The sequence below is a fragment of the Stylophora pistillata genome, chromosome 9, assembly GCF_964205215.1.
Source record: "Stylophora pistillata chromosome 9, jaStyPist1.2, whole genome shotgun sequence".
Classification (NCBI taxonomy): domain Eukaryota; kingdom Metazoa; phylum Cnidaria; class Anthozoa; order Scleractinia; family Pocilloporidae; genus Stylophora; species Stylophora pistillata.
The window spans coordinates 4,127,583-4,152,936 of record NC_142527.1 but is presented as its reverse complement, the minus strand read 5'-3'; the positions used below and the strand labels follow the sequence as shown (position 1 = coordinate 4,152,936).

The 25,354-nt window shown below is 41.1% G+C and overlaps 3 protein-coding genes across 3 annotated transcripts; 1 reads left to right on the top strand and 2 right to left on the bottom strand.

The window, feature by feature from the left end:
* Nucleotides 1–4,051: 4,051 nt before the first annotated feature.
* On the bottom strand, nucleotides 4,052–8,448 carry LOC148722861 (uncharacterized). The gene is made up of 2 exons (XM_088733355.1): nucleotides 4,963–8,448; nucleotides 4,052–4,839 (listed from the first exon to the last, which is right to left on the bottom strand). The coding sequence occupies exons 1-2, from the start codon at nucleotides 8,414–8,416 to the stop codon at nucleotides 4,052–4,054; spliced, it is 4,242 nt and encodes a 1,413-aa protein (XP_088589481.1). The 5' UTR covers nucleotides 8,417–8,448.
* Nucleotides 8,449–12,409: 3,961 nt separating this feature from the next.
* Nucleotides 12,410–17,977, top strand: LOC111335802 (beta-alanine-activating enzyme). The gene is given in 5 exon segments (XM_088733354.1): nucleotides 12,410–12,505; nucleotides 13,841–14,233; nucleotides 14,452–15,067; nucleotides 15,070–16,050; nucleotides 16,809–17,977. Coding segments are annotated over 5 exon segments (2,964 nt in total). The 3' UTR covers nucleotides 17,687–17,977.
* A 2,650-nt stretch (nucleotides 17,978–20,627) lies between these two features.
* Nucleotides 20,628–24,654, bottom strand: LOC111338167 (uncharacterized). The gene has a single exon (XM_022944598.2). The coding sequence runs from the start codon at nucleotides 24,453–24,455 to the stop codon at nucleotides 21,126–21,128; it is 3,330 nt and encodes a 1,109-aa protein (XP_022800333.2). The 5' UTR covers nucleotides 24,456–24,654; the 3' UTR covers nucleotides 20,628–21,125.
* Nucleotides 24,655–25,354: the final 700 nt, after the last annotated feature.

Sequence of the window (25,354 nt, the reverse complement as noted above, 5' to 3'; positions counted from 1 at the left end):
GGAAGAAGCGGGATAGGATAAGTTTATGTTGTCCTCAAAGGCCAACGCAGTAGAATTGAATCCACCGCATTCGTTTACTGGAGACTCTTTCTTCGTTAAATCACTGCCTTCCTTTCCAATGTTTTCCACTTCATTCTAGATAGGTGTTACTTAATTAATAACAATATTCAATAGCACATATCGTGTTTACCACTTGTTTGTCTTCCTCAGTCTGCCAGTTCAGTAAAAGTAACTGAAATTTTTCTAAATAAAACCATACATATTAATTTTCAATTTTAATGCAATTCCTTAAATAGAACTGTGATTGTGGTCGTGCTAATAACTGGATTGTTGTGCAAGTGAAGTATTTCGACCCTTTTTCTCCCTCTGGTGAAGAGCTAACCAGGGCTGGATACGAAAGATTGGGAACATTTCAATCCTCTCCGATTGAAATATAAGTGGAGAGAATGTGATCATTTTCCGGAAAACCTTTGAAGCTATTTGTTGAAGTATTTGTCATCGGCTAAGCGTTTGACCAAAATTTAGAAATATTGACCTTTTTTTTGTTTTTCTTCTCTGGCCGGGAAAAGCAAGACAGGGGGAGAAGGAACTTATTATCCCTTTTCTACCAGTGCGGGGGTGGGGAACCATTGATAGGGACCTGGTTCTACGACTTTTTTTAAGAGGAAATACACGACGTGTTAGAATTTAGTCACGTGGCTTGACATCTGTATAGTGTGTAAATAAACGATGTTTCGGCAGGCTGCTGTACTGGTAGCTAACGTATGCAAACCTTTGTTTGGTAAGCAATTACAGAGTTATATGGAGCACTTTCTACCTCACGCCACCTCTTTCGGCCCTCAGAGGCCGACGAACATTGTGGCCAAATCAGATTAATCGCGGTCTCCGCTTTGATACCTAAATAAATATGATAGGAGACGGGTAGGAAGAGGTGCCGGACCGTCAAGAACGCTAACGAGAATAAAAAAGATCACGTTTACATAGAACATGCAACGCCCAACTCTTCAACTCTATTGGCATCATCACAAAATTGTTTCCGGGTGGAATAAATAAAGAAGTTAAATTTATATATCGTCCAAGGGAACAGTAATCTTACGTGTAATTTAAAACATTCACCTTAAACTCGTCCTCACATTTTGAGGTACCATCCTCCACTTTTAATCTGGTTGAATGGCCTTTTCGACAGGTGTTACATAGGACTGAAAAAATATTTGATTTTCAGGTGTAAAAATACGGGAAATTTGATTTCAATTAAATGAACTGCGACACTGTAACAATACGTCACATCTTTTCAATTAGCAGAGATTCCCGAACTGATAAGAAACTACACGTAAGTTGAAATATCTTGAAGCAACATATAAAGAGTAAATTAATTACCAAAAATAGGTGAAGTGCGTAGAAATAATTTTAATATTGGCTTGAGTATTGTACTTACCGGATCCTATTGGAACTGTAACTTGAAACTCCGGATATATTTCTTCCGACACCTGTTTGTTAACCCGACGAGGATTTTTTAATTTTTTCGCTTCACCTTTGTGAGATGGGTGACAACAACTGGATTTTAACTTCTGGTAATTTGTTGTTAATTCGTATCTATGCTTTGGACATACGGTAATCCTTTCCTTGTCTTCCTCTGACAGCGAATGCAATCCGGCGCAATTGAGCATATCATCAGCTTCGTTAATCCGCGTCCCGAAGCCTCGACTTCCACTGACACCCAGATCAGTTAAATAATGTGTTAAATCCTTTCTGCATGATTTTAGAGGAATAACATGAAGCTCATTTGGCGTGTATGGTGTTGGACCGCACACACTGTCAACAGTTGAAAATGAGCAGCTCATTTTGCATTGTACATTTTGCTTCTGACTGCAATGTAAATATTGTCGCAAAAAAATGGAGCGAAGATCATATGTCATGTAATAAATGTAATTATAGTAAGGACAAAATTGTCATAAAATCTTTCGTACAAGTATACGCTTCAACGACATAATATAGTCTGACGTTGTTTTTCCGAATTTTTTCTGCCTGTATTAAAAGAAAAACCAAAAACAAAATAGGGTTTCTTCAGGTGAATCTGCAAGCAAGACTTCAAAGTGAGCTACGGTAGTATTACTCAAAATTAATATAATTGTGTTTTAGGCTCTTATTGACTCGTTTTAATCCCGACGACGAGACAAGACTGCTTGACCAGGTTACGTCGCCTATTCAAAGGCCCCAGAACGCAAATTAAAGGTCAAAACGGTTTTCGCTGTCCAGCAACCTTATCGACAAGTTGGCCATTTAAAATTAAGCAACGTTCGTCTCTTTATTTCTCAGTAGCTCGTTATTCACTGCCTCTTACGGCATGAGCCTAGACCAGCCTTCCTTCAATAAAAAAAAGTTCAGTAACTTATGAAATCATCTATTGCTACCCTCTCTCTCCACCACCAGTCGACTAGTTCCCAGTCTATCCCGAGTCAACGAGTTTAACATGGCGTCGTGTGTTTACCTTCGTGATTTTTTAATTTTCTTTCCGATAAATTCGCAAGAGAAGGGATTTGAATTTTTTGTGGAACTAATTTGATCAACTCTATGTATTTGACTTCGGACAAACCCAATGTGAAATTCAGGAGTGGCTTAAACAGCACTTTGCTCGCGTCGTGACGTGCTGTATATGACATCAAGTGGTAGGAGAAATGGAGGTGATGTAGCATCTTGCTGTTTGAATGGCCCAAAAAGATTATTGCTGTTTGTGATAAAGGGAAGGTAAGAGTTTTTGGCTTTGGTATCCGATTTTTGATGAAGTCTTAGTTGTGTGTCCTGCGGGGAGTAGAAAATGGCTAATTTCTTGCTCATCAGCAGATACGAAATATAGGTATTTCAAAACTAAATGGTGTAGACTGACTTGTGCTTCTTTCGTACATTTCTGGCTTTAAATAAAAAGTTCAATGTTCGTTTACATCAGGTACAAAACACAAACTTTGTCCGCTAAATTTGAAAGTTTTTGCTGGCCGTCAAATTTGGGTCAAATTTACCAGAAAAACTAGGACCTGAGGGGGTGTTGGGGAGTAGATCTTGTATCTCTTATACCTGAACACTTGCCGAGCAAACTTTAGTATATTTATCCGTTAGTCCACCTAACCTATCTATTATGTAAGTATGGAATCATTTGACGGACCCCAATCTTTGACCACCAGCCTGGTTTTCTCAGACAATGACTCTTAAGATAGTCAGCTGGTCAGTTTGAGCGGGCTTCAACATGGCAGATGAATCTGTAATAAGCCGTGAACAGTGACAGCAGACAGCGAGAATAAAACCACGTGTAGTTTAATGGCGAACTGAAAACAGAAGGTCAAAACAAGACTGCCAAGACTGACGGGTAACATGCGTGACGCGTGACGGGCAACACGCCTTTTCCTTTAAACAACGGAAAGTTAAAACTAATAACATTCAGTTTCCACAGCAGTAACAGTGTCAAGAACAAAAAAAAAACAAAGAATGTCTCAATAATGATCTTATGGTCACTGATCAATAAAAGATCTCAACTGTTACTGCCAAAAGGCGTGTCCTTTCGTGGCCGCTTACAGCAATGATTTCAAACGCTCGATAGAGGAAGAGGTTTGAACTGATAAAGAACCAACAAAAATACAAGTTTACAAAATGCAGAAATATAAAACTGAAAGGCGGCTAAAGCGAACGCGATGAACATAATAACTAGGAACTTACATTGTATCGGCGCTGTAGGCCGCGAAAAAAGGGCAACTAAACCAGATGTTCTCTCGGTGAAATCAACGATGAAACTAAAAAGCTAGAATATTACAACATGTAAATTATAGCGCACGCGGGAAAGAAAAACAAAACGTATTCCCGAGGGAATGCTAATAAACTGAAATAGAATGCAAAATATGCTAAATTCTACATCAACCAAACAATGTTTCTAAGGTGTGGTTCTTCGAAGGCCTATCAAATCAGATATCATTGTTCCACTTCTCCAGGGTGCACTGGAAGGACTCTACAATTTAGGGTAAAGATCACCTGCAAAGTAATCAAAAACAATGTTTGGGGAGACTTTCTAGTCAGAGTAACGGGCAGGAGGACGGATTACTCTACCGCTTCGAGTAACAGTTCTTTGTGGGGAGCTTGGAGGGTCATGGACTGGAAAGGAGAGAGGAGACCGAGGAGTGAACGTGCAAGGCAGAGGGGGTGTCCTGGATGGTACACATGACTGAAAAACAGGTAAGGGATGTGATGCCGTTGATGGAGTCTCTGGTGTTGAAAGGGGTGACGATTGGTGTGATTTGCTTGGTGTGTTCTCCAGTGCTGAGGAAGTGGTGTCGCTGTCACCAGGATATAAGAGCAATGGAGATGGAGGTTCCACTTGTTTTGAATGAGGAGAGGGTATCGGTGAAGTGGCAGTTAAGGAGTTCGGACGAAGTTTCTCCGGTAAAGTCAGGCTACGATCAGGAGTAGGGGAAAGGGAGCTTGGGTCCTGAGGTGGGGCAGGTTGAATTTGCACTCGATTGCGCCTAACGTGTTTGTTGCCAGTCTGGATGTAGTAGGAGCGTGGACCAGCAGAGCCGGTTATCCGACCAGGAATCCATGCTTTGGAAGACGAGGAGGTGGAAGGCTTGGCGTAAACATAGCTACCAGGAGGGAGTTCAGGTAGTAAAGGCCCGGCATGCTTGTCATATGCTTGTTTTTGCTTTAGTTTACGATGGATGTGCTCTGCCACCACATTGTGGCCGGGAGGGGGAAGGGGTTCCAAATTGGATACGAGTTGTGGGAGATCACTTCGAAGAGTGCGTCCAAACAATCGTTGAGCCGGTGAAAACGTGTGTCCTGCCGGCGGAGTGTTGCGTACTGAAAGGAGGCCCAGATCCACATCAGCAGCGGTTAGTAAAATATGTTTAGCTGATTTCACTGCTGCTTCTGCGCGACCATTGGATTGGGATCAATAAGGGGAGGAGGTGATATGATTAAAACCATATTTTATTGCAAATGCCTTGAATAAATCGGAGGTGAATTGGGGTCCATTGTCAGTGATAAGAGTGTGGGGAACTCCATGACGTCCAAAATGCTGCTTGGTTGCTTGAATAACAGCTGAAGACTGAATGCTGGGAAGCTGATCAAGTTCATAGTAATCACTATAGTGGTCCACTGTGACTAAATATGCTAGGGCATTGAGCTCAAAAAGATCTTGTGAGACCAGCTGCCAAGGTAAGTTGGGAACAGAGTAGGGTTTTAATGGTTCCCGAGCATTCTGATGAGGGTACCGAGCACAGATAACGCAGATTTTGCACATTTCCGTAATCTGATCATTTATAGGAGGCCAATACACACAACTACGCGCATGACGGAGAGTGAACTCTGTTCCTCGATGAGCAGCATGAAGCTTGTGCAAAATCTTCTGGCGGAGAGCTAGAGGTATGATGACACGATCCTGTTTGAAAGACAAGTTCTCGTGCTTAGTTAATTCATGCCGAATGGACCAGTACGGTTGCGCAAGGGGAGGGACAGCAGCCTTGTCATTTGGCCAACCTGACTCAATGAACGGGCGAAGGACCGTGAGCTCTGGATCTGTGCTTGATGCAGCTCTGATCTCCTGTAGGGTAGCATCCTGAAAGCCAGACAGGTCGGTAGAGTTGAATCTTATTTCAGTACGGTACACAAACCCTTCATGCATCTGTTTGTGAGATGTCATAGGTAGAGGTGCTCGCGAGAGCGTGTCAGCTATGTGTAATGACACACCTTTGTGGTACTCTACACGAAACGAGTAGCCTTGGAGAGAAAGCATCATACTTTGTAGATGACGTGGTGCAGATGCCAGAGGTTTCTTAAAAATGGTTTCAAGAAGCTTATGATCACTCTGGACAGTTTTGTCAGCCTTGCCAAAAAGAAATTGATCAAATTTGTGGAAACCATGGACAATAGCTAGTGCCTCTTTCTCAATCTGAGCATAACGTTGTTCAGTGGGAGTGAGAGAGCTGGAGCTAAAAGCAAGTGGTTGCCATTGGATGTGACTTGAGTTTGAAGACGAAGAGGTTGGCTGGAGTAAGGCAGCTCCCAGGCCATAGTCGGAAGCATCAACCTGAAGTACTACGGGAGAGTGTACATCAAAATAACGAAGACATGGAGCTTTAGCAACTAAATCTTTTGCTTTAGTGAAAGCCTCTGTGTGCTGGTCAACCCATAAGAAGGCCTGATTGAGGCGAGTAAGTTCACGTAGTGGAACAACTATTTCACTGAGGTGAGGACAGAACTTGGAGAGGTAATTGATTGTCCCTATGAAGCGGCGGGTTGCAGCTTTGTCTTCAGGACAAGGCATGTCAAGGATGGCAGAGACAATTTCCGCACTAGGCTTGAGACCCTCAGGAGTGATGACATGACCCATGAACGGGACAGCATCTGTTTTAAATTTAACTTTCTCTGGATTGAGTCTCAGATTGTGTTCTGAAAGACGCTCTAAGAGTTCCAAAACAGTACGGTCATGATCAACCAGAGCCGAGGCTAATGATGCGCCGCGACCGACTACACAAATATCATCTGCAAAGTAAATTACTCCCTCAATGCCACACAGAACATCGTGAAGTCTCCGCTGGAACTCCTCGGGCGCGGAACTGATTCCGAAAGGGAGACGAGTCCAACGGTAGCGGCCCCAGGGAGTATGCATTGTGGTCAGCCGAGAAGATTGGTCTGTTAATCTAATAGTTTGGAAAGCGTCCTTTAGATGAAACGTGGAGAAGACTTTAGCTTGATGTAGACGGTGAATGTTTTCCTCTAGGGTGGGAATGGGGTATACAGGCCTGATAATGGCTTTTTTGATGGTTTGCGAAGGGTCTAGGCAAATACGGACTTTGGCAGGTTTTGTGGCTGAGGCTGGGCGCTCACGAACCACCATATTGGAGATCCAAGGGGCTGAGTCATTCACGCGCACCAGTTGGCTCGATTGTACCAGTTTGTCTAATGCTTCCTTGATGGTTGGAAGTTTGGGAGTAACATAACGGTGAGGTGCGGCTTGAGTGGGTCTTACGGTAGGGTCAAGAGTTAATGAATAGGGCTCTCCTAGTTCTCCTAGACCCTCAAAAAGGTGAGGATAGACTAATTTTATAGAACTAAATGTCAACTCGCCGAGAAGTGGTAAAGTAGGTCTTGGTGTCGCCTCGAGTTTCTGAATAGTGTCGACGTCATACTTAAGAATTCCCATCCATGTGCTGTCAGAGAGACCTCGTAGGGGAGCGTAAAAGGTCTGAGCTGTGCTGACTTGGACCACTATGTCATAAGATTTGCCACGATGGGTGCAGTGTAAAGCAGTTTGCCCCTGTGTGGGGATGACATTCTTGGAATAATCAAGGAGACGGACTGTAGAAGGCTCGATCTTAGCTTGTGGCAGTTGCTGAAGATCACTGGTATGGATGGTGTTGCAGGAGCATCCGGTGTCAACTTGGAAGCGAAGTCGGTGGGGGCTGGAGGATGCTGAGTTTAGGTCTTGGTCAACAAATATACCTTTAGGTGTGGAGTGCACATGAAGGACCTCTTGAGTGATGACGCATGCAGATTGTGAGTTAACAGGATGGGCTTCCAGTGATTCTGATGCGGTATTCGCTGAAGAGGAGGAGCGACAAACTTGCTGCCAGCGGCCCCTTTTGCCACAACGATTGCAAGGAGCATTTGCTGCAGGGCAGTCTCGCCTGGCTGAGTGCGTAGCCTTTCCACACCATTGACAAGCTGAGGGAGAAATCACGCCAAGCTGACCATGGGGTTGACGTCGGGGTAAGCGATGTGGTGTCTTATTGCCAGCAGAGGCGACTTTATGGACCATTTTTTCCAGCTGGTGTTTGGTGATAGCGGATTCCGTGTTGAGTCCAGCCTCAAAATCACGAGCCTTAGAAATTGCTTGAGCGAAAGTGAGTGTCGACATGTCTTCTCGAGAAATGACATCACTGCGAAATTTTTTAAAAGTTCCGTTTAAACCAATGATGAAAATATCTCTTTGAAGGCGATCATCCACTTGTGTGGGGAAATTGCATTTTTGATACTCGAGGCGAACGAGCGTGTGCCAGGCTTGAACGCTCATATCCGGTTCCTGTTTGAGTAAACGAAGAAAGTTATGAGTAGTTTGAATAATGGGTTCTTCACCGAGGTAGTGTTGTGAAAGCTGGGTCAACCATCTCGCAGGATGCCCTTTGTCCACATCTGCAATTTGAGCAACGATGGTGACGGTCAGGACGTCCCATTCCGCTGGGGGAAACGCTCGTCTGAGAGCAGCCATAACTTTTGGCCGTTTCGCAGCAATCCAATACTCATTGCTGTCAACAACTTTAGTAGGATCTACGTAGTCTTCCATAATACAAAAGTCGCGAAAGTTCGCTATAAAAAACTTGAACGCACGTCGACGATCGTCAGACGTTGCATCAAAGACCGGTCTGTCCTTTCCCATGATGATGAGAGGTGAACGAATTGGACACCAACGCGAAGAAAAAAACCTAAAACAAGTGACGTCGAGATAGTCGAACGAAGGCGAGAGTTACGCCTTTCCTGACACCATGTAATAAGTCGTGAACAGAGACAGCAGACAGCGAGAATAAAAGCACGTGTAGTTTAAGGGCGAACTGAAAACAGAAGGTCAAAACAAACCTGCCAAGACTGACGGGTAACATGCGTGACGCGTGACAGGCAACAAATCCACTGAATTTTTGCGCATTTGTAGCACCGAGAAAATAGTTTGAAATATTAAAATTACACGAGAAAAGTTTCTAATGAATTTTTACTTGTACTGGGGAACTCTTTTCGAGTACTATTGCTTTAGATGATTTAAAATAAGTTTGGTTAATGGCGACTCTCGATGCTGTGTTCGATGCGACCTCCCGTTCTTTTGGGAGTAATGTCGCCGTCACCTTTAATACTTGAAGCTAAATACAGGAATTGCACCGACCTGTAATTGGAAGTTAAAAATAGCATTAGTCACGCTGTTGAGCTCAAGAGACTTGTAGATCACGTAGGCATTTGTGGTCGAAAGTTATGCTAGCATTAAAAATCTTTCCTCTTTTCAAATCAAATAAACACAAACTTTTATATTATCGCTGGAAGAGAAATTTTCGGTAAAGGGGTAAATTTATGGCGTGGATTTGCTATCTACCTTTCGTTATTTATGGTCGGAAATTCACCACTGAAACAGCAATAATATTTGTTTTCGCTTCAGTATCGAGCAGTTTTCGTTCGTTAATTGACTCGCTGTGTAATATGTTCTATTTGCAAACGTTTCGCTCTTGGTGCAATTCCTTTCTGTAACGCAAGTCTTAAATACAGGAATTGCACCGGCCCGATTGGTCGACTTCCAGCGGTGAAAAATGTAAACGCCGAACGCGATAATCTTTCTTCCTTCAGTCCAAAGCCTTTCATCTTCACTAACGAAGTTATTTTGCCCATAGCTCCCGTTCTGAACGCGCTTTCGACCCGGTGCTTTTCCTGCCTTTAACGCTTTCAATTATTAAATTCAGGAATTGCACCGGAAAGAATACTTAACTTCGGTGTCGATTACATGATTTAATTAATGAGATACCGCTGTTTAGAAACCTTGCACATTCAATCAAAATAACAAAGCAGGTAAGACTAAGACTGGAATGTCTTTAATTTAATTGTGTTATTAATTTAACATGTGGATGATATTCTCTCATTGTAATTTATTACAAGACTTCAAAGTTATGTCAATTGTGGTATCAGGATGAAAATGTTTAATTTAATTTCCTAAATGCTTCATGTTATACCATCTTATATGGGGTGCCGTACAGGACAATCTTGTGTGCCCAAAAAAAAAATGCAAAAGTTAAATATATATGGCATGGATCAAATAAATATATGAATAGAATATATGTGCAACATATATATGGCATGGACCAAGTCAATATATGGTACTGAATAAATAAATAGATGACATAGGACAAAAGTAAGAAAACTATATACGGCTATTGTGCCCATTGTCAATTTGGTCAGCAGAAGATTGATAAAAAGAACATGGCGGCCCGTGACAGGATTGATGATTTAGAGCAATTTTTCGAGAGCTCTATTCCACCCCTTTTTCGTCAAGCTCGTAGAAATCTTCACTCTGAAAACATCAATGTCTTGGAGTATTTTGAACGCCGATTAGATGATCATGCATACGTTGTTAGGTGTTTCATATTTGAGTGCGAAGTGCAAAGCACTGGCGAAAGTTTACTTGTGCCACTTTATCTCTTGTACGAAGAAATCATCGGCTTGATTTCTAAATATTTGTTGCATGCTTCGAGACTATACTTCTGAAAGTGGATTTTCTTTGAGAACGGCTAACTTCCTGAGTTCCTGCTCCAGAAACTGCTGTTTGAGTTGAAGTTTCAGAGTTTGAATTTGAACTATCGGAAGACCTAGCTTGCAAGGCTTCTTTGAATTGAGAATGATCAATAATCTGTCGAACAAGTAAGTCGACAATGGGAGTAGAGTTCGCCATAACAATTCAATTCCTCGATCAGATGCCAAGTTTTTCTGCTTTACAAAATAACGCCGCTGGCCAAAGCGATAACGGGCACAATAGCCGGAGATATTTATCTTACTTTTGTCCCATGTCATATATTTATTTATGCAGTACCATATATTGACTTGGTCCATGCCATAAATATGTTGCACATATATTCTATTCTTTGATCCATGCCATATATACGTAACTTTTGCATTTTATTTTTTGGGCACACAATATTGTCCTATATGGTACCCAATAATCTTACAGGGTTAGTGGAGATTCTAGGTGTTGTGGGTTTTAAATTTAATCAAAATTGTTCTCCAAGGAAAGTTTGAACCTATAAAGTGGATTCTGGAGGGAGTGGGGAGTGGTGGGCAAAAGGTACACACAGAAGAAAGGGTATTGGCACAACGCAAGTACAATGTGTAGACTAGGTTTGAAGATTTTAAAACTTTTCTTTACATTTTTATGAATTTTGTTACGGTTTTTGCACACTAAGAGTTATGGGTAAATGTACCAGTCACCATCTTATTTCCTATAGAGGATTGGAATCTCATCTCACCAGTGATGCCAGCCACAGCAGCCCTCGCACATTAGGGAGTTTAAGCAAATCACTACGGCTGGCGCTGCTACGGCTACCATGGTTGACGAGGCTTAGGGAGAGTACGTCGCCGTAGCCCAGCAAAATTCAACTTTAAGCAACGCGAACTACAAACCTAGTACGGCTGAGAAGTTTAAAACCAATAAGCGTCTTCGCGGTAGTTTTTGCACGTCTAAAAACTCAAAATGACTTCGTTCAAAGAGACGAGGGATTCCGACGTTTGGAAAAAAAAAATTGTAAGCGATCCTGTGTACAGTGAATGAGTGAATTAAAGTATTTAATAAGCTTACGTGTTGTAAAATTGCCAGTTTGGAGCTTATAAACACCAAAGCAACGTTTCTACACGGTCCTTCATAACCCTCGTCATTCCTCAGCTTCAGCTATTTGAATTTCAAGTAGTCTTTAAGGTTTGAAAAGGAAAGGTTAGACTTTCTACTTATGTATTTCTCCTGGCGTTCGCTGCGTTCTCCATGTGCACACTGCTTCGATCCTTCGACAAACCCGGCTGCAAAAATAAAGGCAGATTCATCATCATCATCATCATCATCATCATGTTTATTTGTTCAAGCAGGTTGAATTTATTGGCAACTGTATAAGCTGATGTGGACCTGCTGTTTTCCCACCCAACCCACCCCAGGGGAGGACATCCAGCACACAGTAATCTCGTGCGTGGGAAATCAACGTCTCTTACCCCTTACCCTTTAAGAGACGGGACCTCCGGCTTTACGTCCTATCCGAGAGGACGAAACAATGTGAGTGAAGTGTCTTGCTTAAGGACTCAACGTTAAGCCCCAGCCAGGACTTGAACCCGGGCCGTTTAACCCAGAGTCCAGCGCACTGACCACTGGACTACTCACGCCTCATTCACTCAGTAAGGGACAGCAAGCTTGATAAATATTCACGATAAGCTATTTTTAAAGATGCTAAGTGTATTTCAATAGTTAAAGTTGCTCAGGAGAATGTATAAAGCGAAGAAAGAAGCGAGATAAGTTCACGTACCACAGACTACGCCGAAACCTTCCCACTGGCGTAGAAGGATTTCCCGCTACGGCTGGATGGGAACCACTGACATGCGCAATGACTCGTTTCTGGACAATTTTACTTCCGGTAGCCGTAGCAGCGCCAGCCGTAGTGATTTGCTTAACCTCCCTATTATCAGATTGGCGTATGAGGAAACTTTACAAGTCTCACATCTCGAGGCACTGTGCAGAATTTCCACTGTAGGTTTAGAAAGTCCAATGAAAATAAGTTACAAAATAATGTAATTTTAAATAATTGATCGGTCAATTATATTATGGGACTGATCACAGATGGTTGAAAAGTCAAAGCAAAAAATAAAAATGGCCCAAAAGTTTAGGAACACTTTAGAAACACTTATTGACTTATTGATCATGTTCCATGCATCAGGAGTGAAGAATTGTTTGAGTCTCATTCAGGTCAGAAGTTAATGCCTCTCCTGGTGGATGGTCCTAATCGAGCACCATGTCTTCCTTGGAGAACTTTTTACGAGTGGTGGTATATTGCTTTATTTTAGCTTCCACAATACCAAACCAGTGAAACATTTCATTCTGGTTATGATCTACATTAGATTGCAACAACAAAATTAGTTAAAAGTATATCTCATGTTTGTACAAACTTGCGTTAGGTCTGTATTTAATTTGAGTCTTGTTTATGGGCCGGGTGACCCATAGGGCCGGTGCTTCAATCCGGTGTCCGTACCATGAGGCAACTAGGAGTATTTCTACTCCCCCCTGGATGGAATGCTAGTCCATCCCAGGGTTACCCCCCAGCATTAAATTTGCTGCTACCCATTTATTCTCTTGATGAAATGGGTAGCAGCAAATTTAATGCCAGTACTGTGAGAATAAAGTACCTTGTCCAAGAACACAACAGTGTCCCCGGCCAGGGCTCAGACCTGGACCACTTGATTCAGCGTCAAGTGCACAAACCATGAGACCCCGCGCCTCCCACCTGGAAAAATGTTCAGTAGTAATATACCTACCTGCTTCATGAAAATCATGGCAAAGGCTATATGAATGCAAATTCACTGCAATGACTGCGAAGAGGTGTGCAAATCTTGATTAAATTAATACTCTGTTGTTTCAGTTTGAGCAGCTTGACGCCTTTGTATAAAGTTGCACACCTCATTCTTGAAAGCTTTAAATATTCTGCATGCCACCATTACAATAGTACCTGAATCATCTTGTAAAATCCATACACCACAGCATTTATAAAAAAATGTTTAATCTAGGACTAAAAGTAATACATAATCTTTATATTCAACAGGAACATTTTCCAAGTGGCGTCTGATGATGTAATATTCCTTACCTCTCCCTACACCTTTGATCCTTTCATTGTTCAGATGTTCACAGTATTTGCAGCTAGAGCCAGACTTGTAATTGTGCCAGACAGTGTTAAAATGGTGCCATCTAAGCTTTGAAGAAAGGGTAACCATTTTACAGGAAAGAGTTTTTTGAGATACAAGACCCTGAAAACCATACACAAGTTGGTGCTACCAATAATGTATTATAAGAAAAGGATGGAATTGACCCTCCCACTTTCCTTGAACCAGATACTCAATACTGACAAGCAATTTCCTCAGCAAACATTAACTATGGGAAAGTTCACATACAAACTGAAATTTGTTCCTGAAAAGTTGTCAGAAAATCACCTGGAGTGAATGATTGCACAGATGACCTATACAACAAACTGGTACAGCATATTAAGTTCTTTTGCAAAGCAACTAAGATTTATTTCTATATCTTAAACAGCCCACTCCATCCTTGATGTATCACATTGGTCAAGAACTAATTCAGTCAAAGATTCTCAGTAAAGATTCATCTCTTAGAGTGCTGGCATTTGGTGGGGAAACCTGCCCCACCCTCTCCACCCTCGGGAAATGGAGGTCTCTTCGTAGTAAAACCTCAATCTACAATCTTTATAGCATCACAGAGGTTTCCTGCTGGGCATCTTGTCATAAAATTACTGATTGCAAATTGGAGAATGGAAGTGGTGATCTTTGTGAAAATGTAACATTTCGACACAGAGATCTGGAGAACTACTCAGCCAAGGAAGTTAATGATTCTGAAGTACCACTAGGTGCTCCTCTGTCGGACACAATCATTGAGGTGCAAGATGAAAATGCGGAAGTTGTTTCAGAAGGAGTGGGACAAATATACATTGGTTAGTTAATTGTGGTGACTAACTTAATAAAAGCTTATTAGATGATGAAAGGCTATAGAAGATGGCTTTAATGTTTACAAGTGTGATACATAATTTCTTTGATACTGATATTTGTTTGCCTCTGCATTCAATGTAGATCATATGTAGTGAGTAATTGGGGAGAGAACATGCAAATCTGATTTAATTTCTCTCTTTTTAGGAGGGGACATGCAGGCCTATTTTTTTCCATTTTAAGGAGAAATCATGTAAATCTGATTTTTTTTCTCCTTTGTTAGGTGGATCAAACAGGGTGTGTCTTCTAAACAATGAGACCCAACTCCAACCAGGAACAATGCGTGCCACAGGGGATTGGGCATTTGTGAAAGACAACACCATTTGCAACCGAGGACGCAAAGACAGGCAGATCAAGCGAATGGGCAAAAGAATAAATCTTGATTGGATTGAACAGCAAATTTCTGAGCAGATCCCAAAAATAACATGTTCCCTGGTTTTAGACAAAACTGCCAACAGAAAACTTGATAAACTTCATTTATTTATAGTAAGCAAATCTCTGTCACATGATGACAATGAATTGTCATCTCTTAAAAGAAGCATATGGAGGGTCTTACCGGTTGATGCTCAGCCTGACTCTGTACATAGGATTTCTCATCTGCCAATGACAGCTCATGGGAAAGTCAATAGAGGCTCCTTATTGGTTGAGGCCCAGAAAAGAACAAAGCTAAAGGACATGTCTTCTAGAGAGTTTCTCAGATATGCCTGGAGTGAAGTGTTGGGAGTCAGTGAAACCAGTGGTGAAGAGCAGGTTGTTACAGACAATGTGAAAAAAAGGCCAAGGATTTGTTTCATATCAAACAAAGAGATTTTAAGGAAGATGACATGTTTATCTCTTGTGGTGGGTCATCTCTTAATGCAGTAAGGCTGATGGATTTAATTTAGACATTTGTTACTGAAGAGGAGACAGAAGTTGATCTGTCAGAGTTATTGGACATAACTTTAACAAAACCATTTGGTGTTCTTTGTAACTGCCTGGAGAGGAAACTCAATATTCCCAATGAAAGAAATGATCTGAGCTCAAAGGAGACACATGATCTTCATGAAGATACAAACAAAATATCTCCCACTCCTTCATCCGGTGTTCCTATTGAAGAAATACCCGTTCTTAGCGCGAAAAGATTGTTCTCAACTCTGGCTGATGCTGCCTCCCATTACAAAAGTAAGGCAACGAAAAAGATCCAGGCCCTAGAAGAAAATAAGGATTCTAACATAACTGCACTGTCAGATGTAACTGAATTGAAAACCTGTTTTTGTTCTATGCAGAGACAAAACCAGTTTAATGTTTGTAACATTTGTAAACACTCAACACCAAGCACAGATGGGGTTGTGGCAAGCAAGGCACAGACATTTTCTGCCAGTCAAGCCAGTGTCTCAGCCAGTGCTGTATCTCGTGAGGTAGCAGGGTCACCATTAATAACAAAGGTCCCTGACCAGTTCTTCTCTTCTGTCCAAGATCATAAAGGTTCCATGGCTGTCAACCCAGATAGAGGAAATTTTAACACTGCAGAAGGGAGAGTTTCCGTTTCTTGTCAGTGGCGAACTTGTCTTTACAAATGTATTGATGCCTCACCTCTTGTGGTGCATGCACCAGGGAGGTCTGAGGGGGAAGTTTTCATTGGTTCCCACAGTCATGTGTTCATGTGCATCAGACTGAGTGATGGCAAAGTACTGTGGGAGAGTAGACTGGGGGACAGAATAGAATCCTCTGCAGCTCTTTCACTTTGTGGTAGATATGTCATAGTGGGTAAGTATTGTATGTTGTTTCTAGATACTAAGGAGTACACTGTGGGAGCAAACCAGGAATAAATTAGGCAAATATGGTAACCTTGTGATTATATTACAGGATCTGATTGTACACTTGAGTGTTTAAAGTACATGTATTGACCCTGTTTTCACTTTTTCTAGAGTGTTTTCTGCACTACCAATATTAAAATTCTCAATGTAAGAATATGTATCCATTGTAAACATTCTCAGGAGAAAGGAGCCTGCTGCTTATTTCGTTATTCATTTCATTAATTCATTTTTTTTCTAAGCCTTCCTCCACCCTTCCATCCCCTCTCTTCTTTCGATTTTAAACTTATTGACACTTGTTTTGTAGTTATATGTTCGGAGATACTAGCGCATCTAGTGCTATTCACAAATCCGAATGGAAATACGTTTATGCATGTATGTATACCTGGTTTTGTATGGGTCCTTGAATATTTGGAACTTTATATTCTCATTTTCTAGGACTGCAATGTCCTGGAAAAGGGCTGTGTGTCCTGGGAAGTCCTGAAAATCTGCTTAACTCAAGCAATAAAGTTTTCAAAGTTTAGGTTCTAAGAAATGTATGTAGGTATGGAAAATTGATTTGAAAATCTTAAAGGTTTTTAAGGTGAAATTTGGAGCCCTGGAAAAATCAGTCTGAGACCTAGGAACAAAAACCCTGGAAAAGTCCCTGTAATAACGGAGACAATGATCTGCTCCCCATTTTATCAACTGAAACCTAATTTTTTTTTCTAGGCTGTTATGATGGCCAAGTGTATGTACTCAACCGCTTCATCGGTGGAATAATTTGGACATTCCAAACAGGTGCAGCTGTGAAAAGTTCTCCCTGCATTGACCCACAGACTGGATTGGCCTGGGTGGGGTCACATGACCACCATTGGTATGTCCTTGATGTTACAAACAGGCAGTACATTGCTGCAATACATTGTGGTGGAGGATCTTGTTTCAGTTCTCCATGCATTAGTAAGAAACCACACTTAGTATTCATTGCTACACTGACTGGCTGTCTTCTTGCCATTGACGCTACCGAACATACAGTACTTTGGAGTCAGCAGTGTCCTAAGCCGGTGTTTGCATCACCATTATTGACACCCATTGGTATAGTTTGTGCATGTGTCAATGGATTTGTTTATTGTTTTGACTTTCAAGGTAATAAACTATGGGAGTTTGAGACCCAAGCTTCAGTGTTCTGTTCATCAACTTTGTACCAGGATGTAACACATGATTGCAGGCTCTCTGGTTGTATTGTGTTTGGCTCTCATGACAAATGTGTGTATTGCTTGTCGCTAAATGGAGAGCTCTCATGGAGTTTTACAACTGATGGGCCAGTGTATTCAAGTCCTTATGTAGCCATGGTGAACAGCAATATTTCCTGTCACGCAACAGATAATGCAGGGTGTTGTGACAAGTGTGACACTCAATTAGCAGTGTTTGCTCTGTCAAGTGTTGGAACCCTGTATATTCTAGATTTTTATTCAGGAGTTCTGTTAGCTTTTTATTCATTGCCTGGTGAAGTATTTTCTTCGCCTGTTGTAGTTGACAATCAAATTCTTATTGGCTGCAGGGACAACTATCTTTACTCACTTGAAATATTACATGGAACCGAAAAGTAACTACTAGCATTGTTGACTTAAAAAACAGAATTCCCCTTTCACTCATCTAAGAAAAAAGCACTTATATTTTAATTTCAATAATTCCCAAACTAAATATTTTTTTTCTGCAGACATGGGACTGAAAATATTGTAAATTACAAAGTTCAATTAGGATCTGTTCTCGTGAACCTCTTTAAGAATGAAAAGGCAAATTCATCAAATATTTTAGCAGCAAGATGAAGTAAATCGGAAAACTTTTTTCTCTGTTGTTATCCACATAAGAATATGCTATTAACGAATTATCTTCATGAAGCTGATATTCTTATTAAACTTAGGGACCAGTCATGGGGGGAGGGGAGGGGCTGGGGAGATTGTAGGGGGTCACATGGTTTTCTGGGGGAGTGGGGAGATCAATCATCTCTAATAGAGTTTAAAGAGAGACTGTGGAAAATTGCCTGTCAATAAGGAGGACCATCAGAATACTACAGAGCCCCAGAGGGGGAGGTAAGGGAGGGTTAACTGGGCAAATTTTAAAACAAGCAAAATCGTATGAATTCCATCTACCCCCCCTTCCCTCATAATGGTGCTCGATTTTCCGATTTCAGCTTTTGTATTCCCAAAACAAATTATTGCTACGAAACGAGAATAGTTGGAAATAACTTTTTACATCGCTCAGTTATTGACGGGTGAATTACTTTTTTTCACTTCTTGACTGAATTTGACTAATTCAAAAGTTACAGTGGAAGAAAGAATTTCGCCTCAAGTTGTGCGGATTTTCCTTTAATCAAAGTCTTCCACCTGCGAAGTGTATTAGCTTGGCAATGCTGGTTATGTTCTTTCTTTAACCTCCCCCCCCCCCCCAGAAAATAACTGTTCCTAGCATCTAGGTCAGTCATAATCGTCCCCCAGATGACTGGAATAATCTTGTTTATTCTATCGAAGAGTACATCAGATTAATTATGAACACGTCTCATTTTGTCTTTGAAGCACCTCTGTTTGAAAAGGCAATAGTTACACGTGGGTTTCCTGCAATACGATCATTCTCGCCAGACGAATAGCCTATTAAAATAGTTATGCACTTAACTACGACCTATTACTTTAGGAAATTAAAAACTCAATTGTCCCACAAAGACCTTTCTTACTTACAGGGACAGTCACTTGGCTGTTAACAATGAATCTCTCCTGGAGTGCGGCTAAAAACTTTTTCTGGGAATTTCCTTTTTTTTTCAATTTCTAACAAAATCTAGACAAAAAGAATACCATTAAGAAATGGCACAGCAATCTTTCCTAGCACGTTCTTGACGTTCCTTGACGTGTTGCAGGTTATCCAAGGCAAGCTGTACCTCACACAACTGATCTTGATTACGCTTTACGTCAACATGCTTCTGACCAAACTTTTTCATTCGAATATTTAAGGCACGTTCAAAATATTCCTTGGCCTGTTCTAAGTCGCCCAATTCACGATGTACATCACCCAAGTCGGTGTTAGAAAGCGCGAGATAAATATGATCCGGTTCAAGTTTCTTCGATTGGATGTCTAAAGCTTGTTGAAAATACTGTTTGGACTTTTTCAGGTTCCCCAATTTATGCTGTATATCACCCAATTTAACATTCACGTGACAGTCGTCATCAAGAGCCTTGGCACAGTGATAATGGGTCAAGATCAATTGAGTCACACATGACTTACCCTTGACAAAGCCATGCTGCCATTCGGTTGAATGGGGGAAAATATGATCATATATAGCGTCACATACAAATCTCTCAAAACATTTTGCAGAAATTGGTAGTAGTGATATGGATCTGCAATTTTCCACCAATTCCTTTTTGTCACCTTTATGTACAGGAGTAATGTTGGCCGATTTCCATAGCTTTGGCATTACACCAGATCTTAATGATGAATTAACTGAAGCGCGCCAAGGGTGTTGATAGTTCGTCTACACATCTTCGCAAAATACGGGGAGGCAGTTGGTCAGGTCCAGGTGCTTTGTTAAGATTAATATTGGACAAGGCCTTCTGAACATCAAGGGCTGAGACTGACAAATCAGACAGCAAATTCGGATTTATAACGTCTGGATAGGACAAGCTAACATCAAGTTGAGACTTTTTATAGATGGAAAAAAAATGACTGTTGAATAGCTCAGCCTTAGAAGTTAGATCAGATGAGGAATAATTGACACAACAGATTCAGTCGCTTGGAGTTAGATTTCATTGAATGGAAAGACCAAAAGTGCCTGGGGTTGTCTTGCAGTTTTTCAAATGAATAAAGGCTGATAGTTTCGAAAAAAACTGTTTGGGGCTGCGTCGGAGGGAGTAACGAAATAATTTGGATATATCAACAAAGTTGAAGTGGTAAATTGGCCACCGTAACGATTACAAAAGCTGACGTTTCGAGCGTTAGCCCTTCGTCGGAGCGAAAGGCGAAGGGCTAACGCTCGAAACGTCAGCTTTTGTAATCGTTACGGTGGCCAATTTACCACTTCAACCTTGTTGATATATCCAAATTATTGCAGTTTTTCAGACGGGGTATGTAGATATGAATGATAACCAGCATCAATTCGCTTCTTAGTTACCCTTATAAGAACCTTAAACTTTTCAAACATTTACAGAGAGCAGGGATGGCGCAGTGGTGAGAGCACTCGCCTTCCACAACTGTGGCCCGGGTTCGACTCCCGGACATAGCGTCACATGTGGGTTGAGTTTGTTGTTGGTTCTCGTCCTTGCTCCGAGGGTTTTTCTCCGGGTCCCCCGGTATTCCTCCCTCCACAAAAAACCAACATTCCAAATTCCAATTCGATCTGGAAACAGTGGATAATAAGAGCCACCCAGTGGAATGTCCATTGCTAGATTATTATTATTGTTATTATTAATTATTATTATTATTATTATTAATTATTATTAATTATTATTATTATTATTAATTATTATTAATTATTATTGTTATTATTAATTATTATTATTATTATTAATTATTATTATTATTATTATATAAGAAACTATCGTTCCCTGAACAGATAGACTAATTCATTTGTGCACGATCCTCGCACAATTTCATATATTCGTTGTGTTAGATAGACTAATTGTCATGTTCGTTTCAACGAATAGCGTATCAGATTAACTATATTTACACGTCTAGTTTTGTCCTGAAAGCACTTCTGTTAAAAAAAACTCTTAGTTACACGCAGATTTCATTCATTATGATTATTTGCCTTATCTCTGGTCAGGTCCTAAAAGATGTTTTACAGAGACACAAGGTTGTAAATGCTCTTTCGCAAACTGCTTCACTGAACTACGACATGTCACTTGAGGAAATTAACAACTGAATTGCACCACCAAGAGTTTTCTTACTTACAAGAACATTCATTAGGGTTTTACATTAAATTCATCCACGCTTACATCTAAAACTTTATTTTACAAATTTTTCGTTGTTTGTCTCTCCCAAACTGTCGTGATAAGAATATCATTAAGAAATTACGCAGTATTTTCTCCGTTCGTGACGTTCCCTGCCGCGTTGCAGGCCGTCCAAGGCAGACTGCAAATTACGTAACTGATTGCGAGTACGCTGGGCGTCAACATGCTCGGGACCAAGCTTTTTCTGTCGAATGTTTAGAGCACGTTCACAACACTCCTTGGCCCGGTGCAGATCACCCAAGTCACGCTGCACGTTACTCAGACTTGAGTAAGTAGGTGCGACATCAACATGCTCGGGTCCAAGCTTTTTCAACTTAATTTCTAGAGCACGTTCATAAAAAGCCTTGGCCTGTTGAAGGTCATCTAAGTCATACTGCACATTACCCAGGTTATGGTAAACATACGCGACATCAACATGCTTGTGTCCAAAGTTTTTCAAAAGAATGTTCAGAGCAAGTTCATAATAATCCTTGGCCTCTTGCAAGCCACCCAATTTCCAATGTACATCAGCCAAGTTGGAGTAAGTAACTGCGACATCGACGTGCTCGGGTCCAAGCTTTTTCATTTCAATATTTAGGGCAAGTTCACAATAATGCTTGGCCTGGGGCAGGTCACCCAAGTTACGCTGTACTTTAGCCAAGCCAGAGTAAGTACGCGCGACATTCACATGTTGGGGTCCAAGCTTTTTCAACCAAATTTTTAGAGCTTTTTCATAATACTCCTTGGCCTGTTGGAAGTTTCCCAATTTACTTTGCACTGTACCCATGGTAGTAAATGAAACCGCCACAAAAATGTGATCCTGGCCGAGGTTCTCCACCTGGATGTTCAAAGTACGATTGTAAAACTCCATGGCCTGATTCAAGTCACCTGACTCGAACTGTACATTTCCTAGAGGAAGGTATGTATTAAACAGATCAACATGCTCGGGTCCGAGATGTTTTAGCTGAATGTCCAGAGCACGTTCATGATTCTTCTTGGCATTTTGCAGGTCACCCATTCTGCGCTGAACAAGACCTAAGCAATTATAGGTATTTACCAGGTCAACATGTTCGGGTCCAAGCTCTTTTTGCTTGATTTTTAAAGCACGTTGAGAATTCTCTTTTGCATGTTGTAGTTCACCCATTTTCAGAAGGATCATGCCTACTAGGCTATATATATCAGCATGATCTACACCGACGAAGCCTTCATTCATTTCGACCACTTTCAAAGCTGAGTCGCAAAAACGTTTTGCGCTCACAAATTCGTGGTGATTCCAGCAGATTTCTCCTGGTCTTCTGAAATATTTCACCGCTCTGGAATCTTTGGAAAAACCCTCCTTGAAAACTTGAAATTTATCTTTGTGAAGGAAAACATTTTCAACTTCTACAGCAAACAAGTTCAAATGTGGAATGAGATGCTTACTGTCACTTTTAGAGTCTAAGTCGTACCAAGTGCGTGGAAGGCGAGTGTCTAAGAATTGGTTGAATGACTTTACAGCTAGTGTAACAATTTGAACGTGTTCATCAGGTCCCCGACAGTCGTTGATCACAGATTTGCTGACTTCATGCACAACTTGATGCACTTTAACAAAGACTCCATTTTGTCTTTCTTCGAACATAAGAAGTGAGTAACCTTGGATCTGAAGAGCAACTTCTTCTCTCTCCAAATGTTTCTCTTCACTCAAAATGTAATTCGTAACGATGTCCAGATGCAAGGGTTCAGGTGAACAAAAGGAGAAGAAAGTAAAGGTGCTTTTCACAACACTATCATCGTTGATAACTCCTTCAATGGCCATCCTTGTTGCCACAGTCATGGAATTTCTGTAGCTCTGATTAGTTTGTGTGAGTTCTTTTTCAGTAAGGGTTCGCAAACCTTTGTTAAGCTTTCCTAAATACTCCTTCCATCCGAAGTTTCTATCAATTTTACTCTCACGAATCTTTTTGACGTACACACCTGCACTGGCCAACGCGAGGGGCTGGTAATCTAATGCCTTCGCGACTTTATCTTCAACTCCTTGTTGTCTGATCCCAGAGACCTTTGCTAAAAAGCAACAGGCATCTGTGGGCGCCATGCCCACACTCACTGAGATGTGAGAGGCAAAGGAGCTTTCAGAGGGGATAGATGAAGTGTTCTGTGTTGTGATAAGCAACTGGCCTTTTTTCCATTGTTTATTTCCAGGCAGAGGGAGAAAATTATGAACGTCAGATAAACTTGTGACATTATCGATCACCAAGAGCCAAGATCCATAAAGAGCAATTTTGGTTGCTATTGAATCCCTTAGATTGTCAATTTTTTCTTCAAATTGCATCTCTGTTGAGTTTAAGGTGCACATGACATTGTATTCAGGGCACTTGATATATCTTGCTAAAGAAGCGTACGATTCCAAGAGCGTTTTTGAACTTTCAGCATTTAGAGTCATTACGAACATCGGGGTTTTGAGGTCTTTGTTGGCTGCTTCGTAGAATTTCTGAGCTACCATACCGGCTACTTGAGATTTACCACTTCCAGGATTACCCGAAATATATAAGTAACTCAAACCATTTCCATTTGCTTCTCTAAGTCGTTCAAGTTGTTTCGTTATTTTACCAACCTCACTCTCGCGAGATGCGATTTCGTGGGAAGGTTTGGGCGGAAGAATGCAGAATGGTAACGCTTCATTATGTAACTGCTCCTCAAGGATATGGTGTCGCTCTTCGAGGACTTGATGCTTTTGGTCAAAGACTTGATTCTGTTGTAGAAGAACGTGATGTTGATCTTCGAGGACTTGGTGTTGCTCTTCAAGGAATTGATATCGTTTTACAAGGGACCGACGTTGTTCTTCAGAGGTTTGTAGATCGAAATTGGCTTCGCGGAGCTCTTGGAGGAGGCTCTGAACGCTTTCTCGAACACATCGAAGCTCATCCGTTGGGAAACTTTCCTGCTTGCAGATATTTTGAATTTCAGTTGTGGGGAGACCAAGAAACCGAAATGCAATCTCAACTTTATGGACGGCAGCTCTGAACTGTAAATCTGACAGCTGACCCTGTGGCATGTGGGCGAACTCTTCATTGCGAAACTCTCTGAGATCATTGACATTCGAGCGAACATCTGCACTGAGTCCACGGCCAATTGAATCAGAGTAAAGGATTGCAAAAAAGAGTGTAGTGCAATCCCACTTTGCTCTATTTCCCTTTTTTATTAATTCCAGCAGACGAGCATTTCGTGTTCGTCTCAAGGGAGATTCCTTGTTGTAGAGGTCCAGTCCATTTTGAGGTGTATCGTTCCATTCTCCCAACGTTGTCCGGTATTGACTGTCCCACTGCTGTTTAAAAATAGATCGCAGTTCTTGTGGTAGAAGATCATTGACTAGGTGACAAATTCTGAAGTAGTTTAGCTGCTCTTGAGTATAGACTGGGCAGGCCATCGTCTCTTTGTCACGACATTCTTTTGAGCTTTTTAACCCTGTTCGGAAATGACGTGAAAGCCTTTTCAATTTTATCAGGTGTGTGAAAATTGGATCATTTCGTTCAGTTCGTAGTTCAAGTCAACATTGTGATCCTGGTGTTTGAAACCTTAATCACATGTACTCCAAATACAAAATAAAGTAACCTAAAACAGGAAATAGACATATTGATGAGAAGACCTAAATGTAATAACTGTACTAAATGATCAGAGGATTCGTTGATGCGATAGCTGTCACTTTAAAATCTTACTTTGGATGTTCGTTACTAAGGTTAGGACTTTATAACATCGAGGACAGTTATTTCATTTAGGCCTTCAGCATATGGAGACATAAGTGAATTTTCACTTCGTGCAGTGAAGTTATAATATGCTGTGAACAGAATCGAAAAGGAAAGGTACACCGAAATTACATGTAGCTGATGTAAGAATCATTGTAAGCGAAATTCAAAGTGCAGTGCCTAATATTCCTTCAGGATTATTTTAATGTTATTAAAAATTAAACAAATGACTATTGGACAATGAAAATTCCGATACTTCTGCCCGCGAAGAATCGAACCTCAGCCAGTTCTGGTTTCACGGTTAATTGCTCTGTAATATTGGGTCACACAGAATATATCAATGAGCTAATTAAGTCTACATGCAAGGTTCATATGTCCTTTGGCAAAAGATTTCCGCTAATGTAATCGATGATTGAGTTGATGGTGACGCTCACGATTATCAAAGCTGATTCAGATGCACTTGCAGGAGTGAACGCACTCGTGTACTCCCCATACAAATATGGTATTCCAGTAATCAAGGTACTCGTATCTTCATTCTGGTATCACCCAGAATGCATCAGTGCGCTTGCAGGAGTGAACGCAC

What these genes read in the sequence shown, in the direction of transcription:
- LOC148722861 (XM_088733355.1), bottom strand. Translation starts at nt 8,416, where the DNA reads ATGGGAAAGGACAGACCGGTCTTTGATGCAACGTCTGACGATCGTCGA. An exon ending in GGCATTTGCAATAAAATATG is followed by an intron (nt 4,840 to 4,962) that starts GTTTTAATCATA and finishes GCCTCCTTTCAG; the next exon opens with TACGCAACACTCCGCCGGCA.
- LOC111338167 (XM_022944598.2), bottom strand. Translation starts at nt 24,455, where the DNA reads ATGGCCTGCCCAGTCTATACTCAAGAGCAGCTAAACTACTTCAGAATT.